This window comes from Labrus bergylta, chromosome 18 (assembly GCF_963930695.1).
Source record: "Labrus bergylta chromosome 18, fLabBer1.1, whole genome shotgun sequence".
Classification (NCBI taxonomy): domain Eukaryota; kingdom Metazoa; phylum Chordata; class Actinopteri; order Labriformes; family Labridae; genus Labrus; species Labrus bergylta.
Window position 1 is genome coordinate 10213803 of NC_089212.1, and position 20178 is coordinate 10233980.

Here is a 20178-nt window from a genome sequence, read left to right on the forward strand (position 1 = left end):
TGCTACAAATTGCAATAATGAAAACCAGTTAATATAGGCTCCCATAATAGCCTATCATGTGTCCCTTATGGATCCATGACGCCTAACTGAAGCTGTACCATGCAACTACCCATTTAGAGAGAGATAGTCATTATGTTTGAATCTTTATGAATTCTAATGTTTTCCATCACGTCCAGCACCTTACAGCAGAAAAACAGGAGCAGGTGTGCTGAGGTTATTTTCCACAAATGAAAAGCGTTACCATCTTCCTTTATTGGAACAAGGAAACACTCGTCTGCATGAAACCACTAATGAAATTTAACATGGCATAACAGCAAGTAGCTGTCTACCTTTAATTGAGCATTTGAAGATGTGACATGGTCAGCCATCAATTATAGCGACATATCAAGAACGCCCATCTCCGGTTAAGTTGATCGTCTGATTGTAATAAATCATTGTTCTTGTGCATATTTTAGTACCCACATTTTCTTCTGCTTCCTCCCTCGGATGTCTAGACTTCGAAGCAGATTAGCGATGAAGAGGTCAGACTTATGTGTTGCTCATGAAAACAGAAAAAAATGGGTTAATGAAGCTGGAGTTGTCAAAAAGAATCCAAAGTAGAGAGGAAAAAACTTAAATCTTAAAATCTTTTTTGAAGAGGAGGGGTTGTATCTGCTGTAAACCAAATGATGTTAAGTGCCTATATAAAGAAACATCACTCTCCTTCTTAAAAGCCATATAGTATTTCCTATGTGCAAAATTTAATGGTCCAGATTTCTGTGCGCCTTTTACACTCTTTTGGCTGCAACCAGCTCAGTGTCTTTTCGGGGAGAAGAGAAAAGTAGGCCTCGGCTCAGACCTCTAACATTATGTAAATGAGGCAAACCTCTCAACCTTGTGGATTACTGAGTCAGAGAGCAGGACCCTGGTCCACAGATCCTCCACATTAGGATCCCATAAAATCTGGAGCTGGTTAGAGGCATACAACGCTTAAGGGAGCTCAAAATCTGCATTAATATAGTTTAATCACCCAAAGTTTACCTCCAGGAAAGAAGATGGGACCGAGGCAGAGGGAGCACTGATGCGCCATGGAGAGACGAGGAAGGCCATGCTAAGGTTTGTCATTGAATCCTACACACTTATAGAAAAGTTTCTAGTTCTTTTGCGTTCATCATTATAAAAAAAAGCACGTTTATGCTTATTCAAATGATAAAACCGTACGTGTGATTCATACTAATAAATAGCAAACACTATATTCATTGTACTGAGCCTACGCTGACCCCTGAAGCACCATGAAGAATATATTGCATCTTTGACAATTCATGACAAAGAAAAATATTTTGTATTCCTAGATTTATTTACAAGGACGTTTGTTACTTTACGCTGTAATTAGTAATTGTACCTGCAAATACACACTTACATTTTGCACCTTGTCTTTCTCCTTTGTTGGAACTTCTTTCGATTATTTCACCTCGAATTATTCCACACGCTTTTGAGAATAACTTACATTCTTACTTACAAATGAACGTTTATAAAAGAAACTCTATAGAGAGCAGTTTGGAAGGCATGCCACCTCTGATTGATTTATCTGTATTTTGTAGATTAGTGATAAGACCTTTTGGAATAAAATCATCCTCTCAGATAAACAGTACCGGCTGTTTAAAGGAGTATTTGTTCCAAATTGTAATAAGATGGTGTTCATCATGTGTTAACCAAAACCAAATAACAAACCGTTTATGTAGTTATGTCTTACAGACGACCTTTTTCCACGATAATATCACGCCTTTCAGCTCAGCTCAGCACAGAGCAGCAGATGGACCAAAGCGCTTGGTAGCTGAATTGCTTTTCTCCATCTCGTCCTTGCTCGTTCAATACTCTGAGAGATGTGAAGAGATGGTTGAAGGGCCAGGGTCCTGACCTGCAACCTTAACCAAACACAAGCAAAGGACGGAGTGCAGACAACATGGCGGATTTATTTTAGTCTTGCAGCCCTTAAATCCCTAACTTAACTTTTAACTTTCTCTCTCTAAAGCGAAAAAAAAAATCAACATTAGGCCTACTTAAAGAAATGGAGAGTTGTCCAGTGTCGTGCTCAATTTTCTACATGTGAAGATTTGGTGTTTTTGGATAGATCTAAAACGAAAATGGGAGCGCCTCATTAAAGTAAAAATTACAGATACCAGTCGACTATCGTATAACCCAAATAAATGTTGAATTTGTCGTGCGTAATTTACGCACGGCCTTTGAATATGCTTTTTTGTTTTGTTTTATGCTCTCTGCACTTATCAGACCTTTCTGGGTGTCAGTACGCAAGGAATTCAAATAAAATGATTCCCTTTGAGAAGAGATCATGTGAAAATTGTACACATTTCAGGAGGTGTGCTTCGAAAAGGAAAAGAAAAACAGGATTCCGTAGAAAAATTACCTTCTGAGGATTTTTTCCTCTAAATTCTGAAGAAACACTAAGAGAAATCCCATCAAAGAAAAAGTCAAGTGAAGTCCTCCTTGCTACATTAAAAGTGTTTGCTATCATGTAACAGGGGGAAAAAAATCGTCTTTATACTGTTTTACCAAACCATAAAAAGATTTAAAAGCGATATACGTTTTTGTGCTTATTATAAATAATAGAACGATTCGTTGTTTTTCAAGCGTAATTACGCACTAAAACAGTCTACTTATACCTCCGTAGAAAAGACACCATTCTACCACTTTGTTTACTGCTGTGATACCATCGTTCACAACACCACAAATAACGTGTCTTCGTCGTCACTCCTTACGATGTGAAACGTATCTTTATTGTTACCAAACCAGAGGCTGAACTCGTGAAGAATGTTGTGCAGAAAATTCCACACCTGCAGTCAGTGTAGTACCATTTAGATCAAATACTTTCTCTCCTCTTAAATCTCTGAGCAGTGAGAGAGTAAAAAGCGGGCAGGTGCATATCTTTCAGCTGCACTACTTGAAACGGTGCGGTTCCTCAGCTAAGTAGGTTAAAGGTCCTCCCAAGTGGAGAAAGTATGTGACAGGCCTCTTGAAGACCGTATTCTTCAGCAGGAGTTTGTATTCATTCACAATTAATGTCGCTCGATGGACGAAATGATGCTAATAGGGCGCCAAAAACAGATCACGGACTCTTATGTGATGCTGACCATAATCGGACGGCTGCTGAAAATGGAGAAGTCACATTGGTTATAGAATTGAAGTAGACTTTATTCTTTACGTTTCCCTGTCATGACGTGCAGCAGATTATTTACTTAATGAAGTTACAGTTAAGGATGGAAGAATTAGGCACTGGGAATTGCTTTTGCTACAAGGGGAGCCTGACGTCTTCTTGCCTTCAGGAAGCAAGTAGATTTTTGACACTGGAAAGTAGTTTAAACAAGCTGCCTCATACCAGAATGCATTGACGGTCCCTTTAATAAACTGTGCAGTTGGTGCATATGTGTACCTGAAAGAAGTAATAATGTTCTCTGAGCTTTTAAAGCACTGAGCCAAGGCCATGAGACAGCAAAAGAGAAAGTCACAGCCTGGCACAAAACTGTTGACGTTACATTATAAAAGCAGCTATTTGCTCTTTTTGATAGAGAGGATATCACCAAAAATAACTTGACAACTTGTATGATATTATATTAAGAGCAGGCGTGCCTTTTTCCTTAGAAAATATAGGCCATAGAGTTCACAGAGTTGTTTGACTTGAATATGTTGAACTTTTTTTTACGTGTTTTAAACTGCAAGTGTGTTTTGAAGACATACATTGAGCATGTTCGTCAAATATTACCTCCTGTTTAAAAGATGAGAGGTTGTTAGGTGTGAGTTCTTTAGTTTTTTAAATGATTAGACCATTTGTGTTATTTTTCTTCTATTAAGATTGTTCTAACAGATCTTTGCACAGCCATTACAAATAAGAATTCCATTGGCTCTGGTCCCTTTATCCTGTAGCTTGTCCAAACTTTAACTCAACAACATGTGGGGAAGTATGTTCAGCTCTATTTTTTCATGAACACTAATATGATCTTTTTTTTAAGATTCACTGTTTACATTATGCTGTAAAAGTGCACCAGGTAGATTCATGTACAGATATATTTATCAAAATATCCTCCAACACTCGGTCACCTTGCATTGATTTGTTTCAGGGGGATTAGTTTAGCTTTTTTGGTCGGAACAGATTTACCCTCCTGAAATTTTTGGGCACTTGTGGTTGTGTGAGTGCCGTTGTCCTCTGCATTGTTCTAAGTGGCAACATTTTAGCATGGCCGCTCTCTTTTGTAACAACAATTAAAAAAAACACAGCGGCAGATCAATAGAGATTATCAAGGTTCTGAGGGTACCTGGTTGGTGCACTCCTTTGCTGCATTAATTGTGGCAGCAGTAAGGGCAGGTAAACAAAGCTGTTGGAGAGTATGGTTGTGACTCAACTACGGCTCACCCGGCTTTGTCACCCAGAAACTCAGAGGACAAAATGTCTGTCAGGCTTTCTGTGTGTCGAGCTACCCTTTGCAGCCAGTTGTTGTGATGTGTGGAATCTGCTTTCATGACATGTCCTGAAATGATCTTTTTAATACTACACCTAAAAAACATAGTTATAAAGTGACAGCTATCCTAGAATTTTAAACTTGGATTCAAATATTTTTATCGTCATCATTTTGCAGCCAGTCTTCTTTTATGACTGTAGGTATACTTGCTATTCAAAGTCTTGTCCTTTTAATCTTTAGCAAAATTTGCCTCTCATGAAAAAAAAATTGTGCATCAATTTGGTTTTGTAAAACCATAGAGTTTGTTTTCACTGAGTTTCAGTATTTGTTACTGGTTTATATCAGATCTCATTTTAAAATGATGAAATTACTTTGGGGATTTTATTATGGGTTACAAGGCGGAGTGCGGTCTAATGCAAGGATTTGCATGCAAAGTGTATTTTCTTTCAGATAGTTTAATACCATTATCTGGCACAAAAGTTGAGTTTTGATCCTGCAAAAAAGAGTATTTGGAAACCCTTCTAGCTGCAGACATTTCACATCATCAGATGAGGGAAAAGAAAAACTAATATTAATCAAATGTGCTTTTACTCCTGAAATGCATGCAAATAGCTACAATCTGTATCAAGTATTTCCTCATGTCCATTTTTACCAGGAACTCATTTTTTCGACTTGTTTTCACATTAACTGTGAAGAGATGCATCTTCCAATCAAAAGTTTTTTAAGCACTTTGAGTGCTGTGTGTGGAGACAGAAACTTTTTTAAATGGCTTCCCAACTCAACAATGGAAATGTGACCAGAAGCTGCATATAAATGGGATAGTTCTACCAGTCTGTTTATCCCCTCTTTTGGACGCTTTTATCTAGTAGGCCACCTGATAGCCTACAATTATTTAGATGAAACCACATAAACACATCCCAAAACTGCTTTAAATTCTGAATGTATTGATCCTGACGGACACAAGCACATTCCACGTGAGGCAATTTAAATTTTAAAGTCAGAGCCCATTTTTCAGGTAAAAAGATTTAAATTGTATCCTGTTTTCTTTCCAGAAATGGAACCGGCTGAATTGAAGAACCAGTCAAAACGAGCTTTTTGTGAGTAAAACATTCTCTGCATAGAAATAAAATGGCATCAGAAATAAAAGAAATAAGAAATATTTTAGGAAACACTAAGTGTTTTAATTTAATATATTTCTTTGTGCTTGTAATTTCCTTTTACAAGCTTGTGCTTTTTTGAAGGACCGTAACTATTTGTAAACCAATTTCATTTTACTCTTTACAAAATGTCTTATGACTTCAATTAAAACTTGTGACCTTAAAATATGGTCTTCCTCTTTAAAAGGGATTCTGTTTAGAAAGTTTTGAATATATATTTAGAAAAATATCATAAAATAGTTAACTTGTGCAAACTATATAAAATGAACTTCAAATACAAATATTTGTGTTTCTACCTCAGCATAAATTTATTTAGAAAATGTTGCATTATTGTATTTCCTATATCATTGACAATTAACTTAGTCATGACAGCTTTCGGTCTTCAACCATTCTTTCTGCTCATTATGATTTAAAAAAAAAAAATTAATACCTTTGACCTATTTTTATTTGGAAAATTAAACTGATGTGTTTCAGCCTTCTTCAGCTGTTGACGGAGATAGTTCAAGCACAAAAAAGAAGATAGTACAAAAGCAGGATAATGTGTTTTTTTAATGACTTATTCAAGGCCATATTCGGTTTTCCCATGCTGAGCAACCAAAGCAATACTTTAATAGAATGAACACTGCTTCATTATTTAAGTTTAACAGGTATTTTATGGAGACATATTATAATAAAAACTATGTACACTCAACCAGAATATCAAGTTTGGAGAAATTAGACACATAAATGACAGTATATAGAGCCATAAAGCAGTAAACATGTCTGAAACGTGCTTACCTTGAAATAAAATATCAACACACTTTAGACAGTAACAACATGTGTGACCTCTACACTGCTAATTGTATGAATGTTTCTTCAGTTAAAGGAACCACAGCAGGATAAATAGGTTAAAGACCCTATTGTACAAGGCCCTAACCAGGCCAGCTCCAATACGTCCATTTTATTAATCTCCATATTCCTGGCCTTCTAAACCTTTTAAAGTTTTGAGCCAAAAGATTCAGTATGCTCATAGTAAATTATGTCGGCATAAATGGGATCAAAACAAAATAGCTTTTATCTTTTAAATTATCATTTGTCTTCAGTGTCAAAAAGTCATCTAGTGTTATAAATGAAGTTACTTTAAAGAATGTGAACAAATGACTGCATATCCCTCTTTCAACCTCCACTATGATTGACGTCTTATAACATATTAAACATCACAAGCAGAGTTAATGAAGTGATATCAATGCACACCATTATAGGCTTTAACCTCTTTATTTTTTTTTTAAATACAACAAGCTTTCTACCACACAACACCTGTGCAATCACGATCTAGCTTTGTTCTGTTAACGGCGGCACGGCCACATATTCCTCCTCACTTCTCACAACAGGTTAAAATTTGGCTAGTTTAAGAAAGAGAGATTTTGAATATTTTAAAAAAAAGAAGTAAAGTATAAAAAAACAGGAAAGTTCAAAACGTGGTCCCATTTGATTTACATGTATAACACCAACCCTTAGCCATGAGTTTATTATAGAGAATATAGTTTAACTTGATATAGAGTTCACTCCACATCTTGCCTGCTTTATAATCATCAAGTAGAAAATATATATTCAGCTATACAATGCTGGCATGTTTTATCTTTTCACAGGCCAATTCTAGATAGTGAAGAATAATTATATAATAATATAACCATGCAGTGTTAAGTCTACTGGGGAATCTATTATTACATTGTTAAATTAATGATTTTTATAAATACATGCTGTAATAAGTATTTAAAAATCTTTTTTAGTGATTTCATAATGATTCTTTGTGTTTGAGCCCTAAAGGTGGAAACATGTAGTCGTGATAAATGTTCCATATCCATCCTTTTTATGAAGATACATTTACATCAGAAGCTATTTTATTATTAGTAATCGTATTATTCAGGTCACATAATTACACTGGTCTCCTGTTGACCCCGAGTTAAAGAAAGTGTGTTTAAAGTGTAAATGTTTACCACTATCATTGTCAAGGGAATGTTCACAAAATCCATTTTCTCTAAAGTTAAAAATAATGTGGAGGAATGCAAAAACCAACATTGAAGTCCCACACAGAGTGACACGTCTTACACATTTCAAACAGTGTTCCTGCATGTGTTGCACTAAGTGTCTGCCTTTCTGCAGGCAGCGTGTAGTAATAACAAGTCTTCTCAGGGCTAATGGCTCTCTTGTTTGTTGGTTTTTGTCTCGTCTTGTTTCAGTGGTTCTTCCTCTCTGGAAGGATGTCGGCTCAGTGTGCGCGGCCATCCCTGAGGACGCTTGATGTCATCTTGTCTACCTGATCATTACACTACCTGCTCTCCTCCACAATGCTGCCCTCTCACTGCTCCGCCACTTGAAATGCTTGGCTGGCCTCTTCTCTGAAACCATCATGAAATTGTGAGCTAAAACGTCGCAGACTGTTCCTCTCCTCTCTCCTCCCTCCAGCCATGTGTGCAGGAGCCAGGAAAAAAGATTCCTGCGTTCGGACGACTGCTTCTCAGTCAAAGGGAAAACACACAAAACAGCCTTCAGCCACCTGTCTGTGTTCACCTCTCAAGTGTGTGAGATTTTATACAGTATGGCTATATCCAGGTACACCAAATGGACTCATTCTTCGTTGTTTGAAAGGCCGAGACTTACAACAAAAAAGGTTCAGTTACTTTGTTTGCCACTAGATTTGAGAGAGATGATTTTCTGTGCTCTTATATCCTTGACACTTTATAATAAACTTTACAGAACAAACAATAATGTAATGTTTTCATACATTTTTAGAATATGATAGTATGGAGGATTATAACCTTGTGCTTGTGTGTTATGTTCCATTATACAGTTTAAATAGTGAAAAGAACTATATCTTATACTTCACAATTTGTAGCTGTTCAGTACTCAGGTGAAATCATTGTATCAGAAAGTGATTTTTGCTTGTTGCTTTTAAAAGGGGGAGTAGATTGTTTTACACACATGTAGCACCAGTAAAGCACATGAGGTGAGGTTTCTAAAATGAACAAGGACTGGATTTCATTGGACTGCTGTCGTTTCCAAGGTCCAGGTTCTGAGCACGCTGTCTCATTATCGCACTGTCATGACTATTTTCAATCTAGTTATTAACTCCATGTGCTCTTCCTTTTAATGTCTGAAGGGAAATGTATACGGTCAATTTGTAGTGTGGAGTTCAATGTGGGAACTGAGACGTAAGGATAATCCAAGGGCACTGATAGTGCAACTTGTTGACTGACTGTCTTTCCTGGCAAAACAGAAATATTTTATTTTTGATCATTTATGAAAATACTGATGGACACTTTCCAGAACTAAACTGTGAGCGACTGTGTCATCTCATCTACTCTCTCACACTTGCAGTTACTTAAGTATGTGTAACCTAAAATCATCTGGATTATTATCAATATTCTTATTTTCACGTTTTGATTGCACATAAAAAATGTTTGAATATGTACTCTGCATCTTCTCTGTTCATGGAAAGCTTCACAGGTTAAGAGTCAGAAATAATAACCATTAGCCTGTGACCGAGGTCTCATAAACCATCCGACAAACTTTTAAATTATGTTTTTTTTTTTTTTCCTTAAACCGATGACTGTGGGTATTTGTCTGGCATCACTTACACTTACACAAGCTGCTTTAGGAAAAGATCTCTTACAAGCCAGCATGAGAGGAAGAAATAAAAACAGCAAGCATAAGCTATTGCTGTGTTGATTCGAGCACCTAATGATACATTGCAAAATAACTTAAAAAGTTGTGAATATCTCCTTTAAAGTAAACAATATTTGTATGGTTCTATCTTACACCCTGTAATATAAATGACATTACATGATGTGCCTTTAAAAGATAGATAAAGGTTCATTACAACATTGTCAGAAAACTTGAGTTATTAAAGTAAAGTCTAAATAACTTCACATAAGACACCTGGTCATATGATTCACTTTTCTTATTCTCTCACTCGTTGAGTTACTTTTAACATTAACTTCAGCATTCTTAAACTCCCCGACTTAATATTATTTATATATATATATATATTTATATTTATATTATATTTGTTGGTAACGCATAACTAAGAAGCCATATTCATCATGCAGGATTTGAATATGCTTATAGTAGCTGCTGCATTTCCTCAGCGATCTCTGTCCCAACCATAGAATTGAAAGATTGCATCTTGTGCCTCCTACCAGTCCTGTATGTCTCCGCTTTGCTTTGCTGCTGGACATTTAGAAGCACAGAGCATTTTACAGAGGGTTGCTAGCCTGATTTTCTTTCTGGAGTGAACTGAAATAGCTAAATAATTTACATTGCAAAATGCATTTAAAAGCCAAAAATGTAATCAATCCACATTATTTTTCAATGGTAAATGGTAAAAGAGTCTTGAGCATTTCTGGTCTTATGACTAGTCAAAGCGCTTCTGCAACGCATTTACACACCTACCCATTCAAACACTGATGGCAGAGATTGCTACGCAAAGTAACCATAAGAAGTAACTAATCACATTTACACGCCACTGACACAGCAGCCCGAGCAACTTGGGGTTAAGTGTCTTGCCCAAGGACACATCAGACGTGTGCCTGCAGGATCTAGTGATCGAACCCACAACTGTCCGGTTGAGAGGCAACCGACGCTACCAACTGGGCCACAGCCACCTTAATCTCCCAAAGTAGGCTAACCCACTTATACAGTATACACAGGTATCTTATTGTCTAAAGCTTATATGATTACAAATTAATTAATTAAAAATATTTTTTACAAAATATCAGAGGTATCATACTGGACACACATACTGTTAGCTGTTTGGTGGAAGTTAGAAAAATCAAAGCTACTGCTAAAAGTTACCATTTAAAGTACTGGGTAGAATTAAAACGTGGGGTGTGGGGAAAACGGCAGTCCCTCAAAATGCTTCATGTAACAATAGGAGACCTGCAATGATATGTTTCTCACCGTATGTGATGCATGTGAAGAGTCATTGGTCACTTTCAGTGTATCACAAATTGTGTTAGTTAGATTATAATGCTGTAATTGTCCTTAATCTAGCCTGACACAGCTGATTGGTTTAAACAGAAATGTATCATGTGATAATGTATATTATCTTTTTTTTCTGCCTTGTAAATATTAAAACTGTCAGATAAACATACAGAGATGTAATGAGGTGTACAGGATTACCTCCTAAAGCAAGACTCTCCATATAATCAAATCAAGCACAGAACCCGTGTTAATGTACTCATATAACCTTCAATACATATACCTTTTCCCCCCTCAGTTATTATATGTACATACACATGGGGGACTTCTGTTGTGTGTATAATATCCAGTAGTGATGAATTTCTTCCATTGATTTTTGATCATTGATGTAAAATGTTCAACACCATAAAAAAGCACAACATGTGAAGTACAACTTTAATTCCAACTGAATGACTTTTTTCAAACTGAAAAACAAAAATGTAAAACTATTGTTATGGTGACATTCAGTCAGAATACAGAAACCAAGTCTCAGTATTTTCAGTCAGAAAGATTATTTAGAAAATAAATAATTAGCCAAATCACGTACACATGGATTAAGAATACATTCATATCATGTCAAATGAAAAAATAAATACAATTTAAATATACAAAAGTGAAAATACACACACATTAATCCTGTGAAATTGAATATATACAAGCAAAGCTTAAGTTCAGTGTTGGAATAAACATACAAATGTCATATTGAAGTGGAATACTCCTTTTGTACGTAATACATTTAAGACAACAATGCAAGATGCCTGAACACTGGATGAGGTAAAACTGGGACTATGGATCGGAGAGCAGACCCTGGATGAGGGAGGGAACCTGGAGGCTGAGCAGGAGGTGGGTGTCAGACATATAAACTGAGCTTTAACAAAAAATGTTTGATGATGGATATACATTAAAGGACAATAGCTACTAGATTTGTATAAAAATCTATTTGTATAATGAACAAGGAAATATACAAAGACAAGTGAAAGTCTAATACACTTACTTGTGTATATTTGTGCTCCCACCCTCCTCAGAGGGCTCATACACCCATGACTTTGTAACTTCCCATCTCAGCTTTGTGTTGGTCAGGTGCTAAAAGTAAGTCTTCCATTAGTGTCATATGTGAATGTAGTTTCATTTGAGTCAATAACACCATTATCCCTTATAATACCAGTGTCAAATAATGACAAGGGACAGTTTGCTGATGGGAACTTGTTTGTGTATGTGTGTGGATGAAAACAGGGTCACTGAATTGTATATGTGACTTTAGAAGGTAAATAAATTGAAGGTTATTGCTTCAATCTCCCACATCAGCAGTAGCATAAAGACTAAATGTGATACATAATGCCAGAAAGTGCATCCCTCGATCATATTGTGATACCGCTCCTATTCAGCGAACCACAAAAGACACACAATGGAGAAGCTTTTCTTTCTTTATTTTCCATTCAGTTAGCTCTAAAAGACATCGTAAATTCAGCACAGGGTACAAGTGCACAAACACATGATAGGCACGACTCGCTACACATATTTGACATCCTCTTTAAACAGGAAGCTAATTAGGCAGCTTGAATTGGTAAAACACGTTGCTGCCACACTGCTGCTCTTTGATCATCACGCGTGCTGATTGAAGCATGTCTGAAACAGATGACGGCCGCTTGTTATCAGGCTCAAAGCCCCAGGATCCATTTGCAGTGTTGGCATCTCAAGCACCTCATGTTCATCCTCTGAAGAAGGTGAGACAATCCATTAAGTGAAAGGCATAAACACTCAACTCTGGGAACCTGATTGTTGGCGCTGTCCCCCATCCAGCCCATCTGACTGCAGCGGACTGTGGGTTTTATACAAGACAACTCAAGGCCTAAGATGGAACATCGAGAAAGAGAAGACAAAAGGAAATAAGACCATATGGCACTTTGAATATCATAACATAGTTGCACAACTTTTTTTTCTTTAAAGACCTCAAAGCTGTAACACTCAGAGGATAGAGCTGAGCTGAGCTCTACATATTAATTATCATGCAATGTTGTTTAAAAAAACCTGCAAGAGACAGAACATTTTCAGAAATTTTAATGAACAACGTGACCTATATCATCCTAATTTTCAATTTGAAACCCAAGCAACATGTTTCGCCTCATGTTTGACTCCTATACTTCGGTCCTCTTCTTTGTTAAGCCTGAATTTATTGAATAATTAAAAAGAGGATTCAATTTAATTAAAAAAATGTGAAATGGAATAACATGAATATCTCTGATCTTTTACACAAATGTATTCGAAAACAATAGTTTGTTTATCAATATCAATTAGTTCCTTCTACTTCAATTTATGTTAAGTGCACAATTGAACAACGCATGCTGTATGACTGCCCCCCCCAAACATTAAAAGGATCCTGTGCACAATTACTGGTATCGATCAGTGTTTTAGTCACTAACAGAGCCATAGACACATCCCAGGGACAGCAACTTTTAAAAGTTTTGTATCAGCTCAGAAGTCACCTTGTTCAAGAAGCAGTTCTTTGTTAGACTAGCAGTGATACTTTTGTCAATATGTGGCAGCGTGTTTTTCAAATCTCTACATGTGTGTGTGTGTGTGTGAGAAAAAGAACCATAACAAAGATGCTGCAACTTCCAACCAAATTAATCTGTATTGTCTCCATTATGAGGTTTTTTTGTTCAGGAAGATGTTAGCTTTAACTTTTCTAGATGTTGTATGTGGCAGCATGAGGAGCATTAAGAATAGGTATTTACTTTATGAATTCATATTTCTTTTTTAGCATTGTCTGACTATTGTTAAGAATTTAGGAGCTTAACAACAATTTAAGGCAGCAAAGAAATCAATCTATTAAAATTGAACAGGGTGACTTGTAAAAGAAAGAATAAAGAATCTCAGTTGATGTACTCGATGTTGGTTTAAAGCTCAACTGTAGTCTCTAAGAGTGTCCAACTTCTCCCTTGTACATTTTACCAGCTCTGAAAGTGATGGATGAATGGGTGTCCTTCTATAATTTTCAGTTAAGTACCAAAACATGCACACTACTGATAGCAGGATGAAGCTGAAATAAACAGTTATACTTCCTTCACAATGAAATTTTGATAACCCAAAACAACTTCTTATTTTGAAGGTCACATTCCTTTTTTTCTGGGCTGTCAGAGAAATAGATGTAGTATGCACCGGTGGAAGATTAATAATACATACAGAATCCACTTCATTGTTTCTTTTTCCTAAAAGATAGACACCGCCAAGATGTTTCATACCTGATGAGATCTTTACTTCTTCTCTAAATTTGTAATGATGATAAACAACTGATTTATCACTGATACATAGAGTGGATCAAAGACTCTAAAATTTAAATAATGCCAATAGATACAGTTTAAGTTCATTCTAAAGAAAAAAAGCAGGTATGATTTAATTAGTTCTTTATTTCATTCATAATTGTACATATTGACAGTCCAGGGAATGTAGAAGCAGATGGTGAAATGTATCTGCGAGGGAGAAAAACCTTCCCTGTCCACCAGATCACATCATGTGTGTGTGACCTGTGATCTGTGTGTGTTCTGCAGACTCTACTATTTTTCTAATCTTCACATTCAGCAAAGTCAAGAACCTTGACGCTCACTTCTTTTTTTCACAAAGGTGACTCTAAACTTGCTGCTGGACTTCTGCAGACACTGCCAATACCACATTTTAAAAACTGCACTATCAGCGTCTCCTACAGTCAAACAGTGCTGCATGTTTAGACTTGTCCAGAGGGGAAAGAGTGTTTTAGCTGAACACACAGATGTTTAATTGAATGTGAAGCACTTTTGAGGTTTTGTTCACTGACTCCTAAACATTACTTTTGCAGTTTGGTGTCCAGACAAAATGTCACAGTGTATTTTTTTAGAGAGTAAATTATTTAATCCAGCTTGACCTCGGTTTCAGATTCAATCCAAGAAAGGAGCAGAAACTCTGCTACGGTCCACCTACACTCTTGACAAATTAAATGAGGACAAAAATGACCTGACGTGGTGCCAAGCAGTCATTTTCTCTCTGCTGTGTATTTATGTATGTGAATGAAAACATTGAAGACAGGTGGAAGTTGAAAGGAGCTAAAAGGGAAGCGTTTTAGGACCTTGTTGTGAGCAGCAGGAGAGAAAGAAATCCAGGATGATTATTTACTGGATACATGCAAATGATACAAATGATACATGTTGTACTGATGAAAAAATATGGGTCACACAATATTGCAAGAGGAAACTATTTTAAAGTTAGGTGAGAGTGTACAGTATTTATATTTAAGACCTTTTTTTAAATTTAAATTCACACCTTTAATGTGTTTTTCTTACTTACCAATATGTATGCACGCTCATTTAAATGTAAACGGTTCACTGAACAACCTTTTTCTAGAGGATTCCAGCAGAGAGGAGAATAAATTGTATCTAAATGAAGGGCTTCATCAATGTGCATTTATTATATTACATTTATCAAACGAGTTATCGACCAATTGGAAAAAATATATATATAAAGCAATGCTGTTTGCCATTTAACTGCTTAATTTTCATGAATTAAACGTGCAGCTAATATTATTGTTAAGGGTACAAATGCATGTGACTGTTATTTCTTTTCAGATTTGAAATTCAAAGCAAAAGGTTGCTGAGTGAATGACGTTTTTTTTCATGTGTAAAGTGAACACCCAGAGTTAAGAGATGTGCTGAAATGTTGCAGACACACACACACACACACACACACGCACACACACACTCACACACACACACACACACACACACACACACACACACACACACACACACACACACACACTCACACACAAACCAGAGTGTCTCTCAGCTCTGCAGCTTCTTCCCATGCAGATTGTAGCCGAACAATGGTGTCTGTCTCTCTGAGTAAACTTGTGGATTCGCAGTGTGGGATCTCTCAGATTCACACTGAACCACTCACAGTAAATACTCCACACTGGTACCTAAACAATCACACACACTGTTGTTGTCACTAGACATAAGAAAGTGGGTTGGAATTTATTTTGGAGATATATTTTTTTTTTTATCAGGTTTTAAGATCATTTGTGTCTTTTCAATTAGACTCAAATGAATCCTAGTTTGAAAATACGTGTGTCTGGATTTGGCTGTCTGCTCTGTAGGACAACAGCTCTTTCTTTTTATTTTGTTTCTCCGCACCAGCTTCTTTAACGTGATCAGAACTGTGGAAGATTAAATATGTATCCCCCCCCCCTCTTTCTCGCCCTCCTTCCTTCATGTTCTGCATCCCTCTACCCCCCTGCTGCTGCAGCTTTCTAACCCAATGAGGCCCCCTACAGGTGCAGGCTCACTGATGCTGAACTGAGCAGGTGCATAAAGATGGAAGCCTTTTATTTTGTCATATGACCCATTTTGCAGTGCTTTGCATACTTTCTTCTCCGCATGAGGAGATGATGGTTCTGGGGCACTTTGCAGCCTGGACAGTAAGTCTACGACTGAATAATGTGATTAAATTGGCACATGTAGTACCTTGTTTGATCAGACCCAAAATATATTCTATTTCTCTTGGGAGCTCATAGGATATGTTGTTGTTTTTTTGGATAGGAGGTGAGACAATTCAATAAAGACACCTTCCTCACCCCCCAAAAACCCCTCAGTCTCCTTTGATCAATTCTAGCAAAGACATTTCACAGATGAGGATTCAGTTTTTCACATTGCTGAGGACATTTGACTTAAAGGCTCCTTTGTTGTGAAGGACTCTGGCTGAGCTGAGTCTTCCCTTGGAAAACCGCACTTCAGCTCTATTGTTCACTTTCACTGAAGTGAATTAATCTACACCACATTTTCCCCCTATCCTATTGCGCCACACCGTGGATGCTCCGAGTCATTCTCTCTCTCTTACTTTTTCTTAAATGGAAGTAGTAATTGCATATGAACTGTTTAGTCTATAGTTTGTTTTCAAGGGCGATATGATTATGCTCTCAAGATCCCTAACAATGTCATAAACCTCAATCATGCACTTAAAGAGACAGTCAAGTTTGCTGTGATGTCTGTTCATTAAACAGAAAAACAGCCGCTGAATATGATTTGGTTGGAGTAATGTGTGCTGCAGGAATCAGATGAGCTGTGAGACATTTGCAGGTAAAAGCTGCATAACGCCAACTGCAGACCTCTGCTTCCATCTTGTGGCCGTTTGGTGCAACATTTCGTCCCCCCCCTCCCTCCCTTCTCTCCCTTCTCTCCCTCCCTTCATTCATCCCGCTCTGTTTAATATCTGCACTGTGGCGAATCTAATCTGGATCTCCTTTAAGGCAATAAAACCCAGATAGCTTCCTTTAAATGAAAAGCACCTCTTATTATTATAGCTTTGAAATCCTCGTTTATTTGGCGATGTGCGTGATAGAAAATGATTCATGTCGAGGTTCAAATGGGCAGGATGACGAAGATCCATGGTGTCCCAAGTGCACATTTCCTCAAGTATTGTATTCCAGGGTATATAATAGTGTTATCCACGCAGGTTGAACTATGCTGCACGCCGAGATACTTGTTTTAATGTCGCCTGCGTTATCCCTCCAAGCAGCCAAAAGCAATTTCCGATAAATCTGACCCTGTTGCTGTGCTGGTGGTGAAGTGGTGAAAATTTTCTGGTGCGTTAATGACAAAACACGGGTGCAACGCAAATGTTGTTCACCGTAAAAGTTTGTTATGAAGACTGTAACACGACTTGTACTTTTTATTTTGGGCCAAACCAAGGTAATTGTGCAGCCCTGGCTTGGTGCAGATTTTTAAAATTTGGGTTTAAAAATGTATTTAAGGCAACAATTTGAGTCAGGATTTAAGATCAAGATTTGAGGGACCTGGAACACTTTAAATGTCTCCCATAGTTAAAAATGTAAATGCATACGTATATAAATAAACAGTGGCATATAAATGAATTAAGGATCAATTTTTGAAAATCTAATTTGTAGTCAATGAAGTAGACGCTTGCGCAATAGTCCAATAAACATCTGGCAATATCTCCAAGGGTATGTTCCAACTGAAAAACATCAGCGTCCTTCAACACATTGACAATTTAAATATAATCCAAATAATGCCAGAAATGTTTACTCTTACATTAATTCGTATTTCAATTTATATAATTAAACTGTTGCATGGCGCAACATCCAGGAAATGTTGACCGTGTGAAACCCCACCTTTAAATTGCACATGATGTACACAGTGGCTTCATTTTACACCTGATGTGAACAGAAAAACAATAAAACGGGCTCTAGTGGGTAGGAAATTGTGTCAAATATGTTTCCATGTGTCCATTTTAGAAATCGACCCACGCATACCAGCGGGATTCAAAGCAAACAAGGAAGAACACTGTCTTGTATTTAAAAATAGTTTTTGAGCTGTGAGGAGCGACTTTTTCGGACAGACTAGAATCAGTCTTTCACCCTGCAGAATGGGGGATGTAGGGAAAGAGAAATGAGAAGGCTGTTGTTGGCATAGCTCTATCAAGGAAGAAGGACTCCCTGTTATCTGTGAATGGAGCTTCTTTTTTGACCAGAATAGATATAGCACGAATTTTTAATTCGTTTTTCTTTGAGAGACAACAATGCTTTATTTGAAAGCTTGATACAATTTGGGGTTTGTGAAAGATCCTTTTCTCCTTTTCCGAGCCCAGCTGCCCATATGGGAGACAACGTGTGCAGCAAAGATCACAATGGCACCAAGTGACAGGCAGGACAAAAAGCCCAAGGATGCATCTCCCTGACTCTGAACAGCACCAAGCAACTCTGTCAGTCTCTCTATCTTCACTCTCTGCATCCTGCTGCTCGTTAACATGCACGCCTCTAACACACAGCAGAAAGCAGGCCTGGCCTTTTGTCTCTGTGTTGTGTCATGTACTGTATTATGCAATGATAGAGTCACAAAAGTGCCTGATCACAAAAGGCAATAAGAGAAAAACACAAGCCCACATTTTTCTTTTACGCACGATGTTTTAAATATTGGTATTGTCTTTAAGTGAGTTAAGTTTGTTATTGAAAGGAGCCGACGTGTTTGCCTGAGTTCTCTAAAATTCTGCCAGAGTCGACCAGTCCTTCATCCTTCCGCGGTAAATCGAATTAAATCTGACTTGAATTTCTCCTCATTTCACCTTTTCATTGTGGTGCAGGCGATTTTTAGCATGCTGTTGGGGAATCTGTGTATTTCTTTTAATCGACAAAGGCTTAAGAAAAACAAATTATGACCAACTTGCTGATTTATTTGACCTACAAGCTCAACCGGTGGCGCAACACAAAACCTTTCTGTCAGGGACAAATTGAGTCTGTGTTGCCCACAAAAGCAGTAGCCCCTTGAGACTCAATTCTGTAAATAATTAGCAAATCTGCCCAATTTGGCTGTTTGTTCAGTGATGATAGGGGCGACTCTAACATCTGTTGTGAGATTTTTGTCCCGGGACAAACAGAATGCATGGATTTTCGACTAGGTTATCATATTTACCCAAGATATTGACTAGAGGCTGATAATCCGCAGTGCGCAGCGGATCACTGGGGAGCCATTTGTGCTTGTTTTGGTTCCACCGTAAAGAACACGGAGACTAATGGGGCAGAGTAGCCTGTATATAATGCGGGATATCATTGCTACCACGTTATATGACCATGTGAAAAATAACTTTATTACGAGGTTAAAGCCCCACTGAGCCGTGCGCACTTTAGTCCAACGTTGGCCAAGGTTAAACAAAGAAGGCTGGCGACCCATTGATTATTCCTGCTCTATTTGCAGTTTAGCGCCTAACAAGATAACAAAACAGTTATTGCGTTAAACGATTTTTCCCTTCCGCAGTCTACCACTTTACACCCAAGGCTGGGAGTGGTGGAGGATGCTGACAAAAAGGAGAGCTTTCATTCAAAAGCTTCTTATGTGGAGAAGCCCTCTTATATTAAGTGAGTGGATTTTAGTCCCATTTCACAAGTGACTTTCGGCTCTTTATGAAGGAGGTGTTTGGATTCAGAAAAATATTCACCGGATTAAATTTGCTTAAAAGGAAAAAGGGTGAAGTGCGCTGGAGATTTGTTCCCATTTTGGACCACAATATTGTGTCTGGTTTGCCCCCCTCCTTTAAAATGTGAAGCGCTGTTGTTTTTCTCAGAGATGGTCAATCGAATAGGACACTAACAGAAATCAAACATTGGGTTGAATAAAGGATTACTAACTTAAAAAACTATTTTCTAATTTTTTTTTTTTTTAGCCCTCAAATCGGTGCTGCAAATGTGTGGGTTATTGTAGTTTTTCTTAAAATTACTCCCTTATTTTTGAAAAGTGTTTTTAAATATTTGATGTGTATCGGACGTCCCTCGGTTTCACGCTCCCGAAAATCTCTCTCTGCCCAGGTCAACATTTGCCACAAAATATTTACAGGAAATAAAAACAAAAGGAAAATTTCTGAAAAGTTGCCAGTGTTTATTCATGGCCATAAATATTTTTTCGGTCCATAAAAGAAGCAAGAAATTAAAATTTCTATAATTATAAAGTGGTTCGTACGTGCTGATAATAACACGAGGGGACAAAAGAAAATAAAAAGAGGAAAACATCTCTACAACCAACACACAACATACTTTA

At 37.3% G+C, this 20178-nt stretch overlaps 1 protein-coding gene across 8 annotated transcripts in view; it reads right to left on the minus strand.

The window, feature by feature from the left end:
• Positions 1–7827: 7827 nt before the first annotated feature.
• nkx2.2a (NK2 homeobox 2a) overlaps positions 7828–20178 on the minus strand; it is a 19582-nt gene continuing 7231 nt past the window's right edge. For 7 of the 8 annotated variants that reach the window (XM_029279552.2, XM_020644995.3, XM_065966440.1 and 4 more), the window contains exon 3: positions 19999–20178. This exon is cut by the window's right edge. Coding sequence is in view for 1 of the 8 variants with exons in the window: in XM_065966441.1 (XP_065822513.1) it covers positions 12265–12455 (191 nt within the window). In the remaining 7 variants the exon portion in view is untranslated. Of the gene's footprint in view, positions 12456–19998 lie in introns of those variants that run through there. The other variant, XM_065966441.1, reaches the window with a different exon arrangement.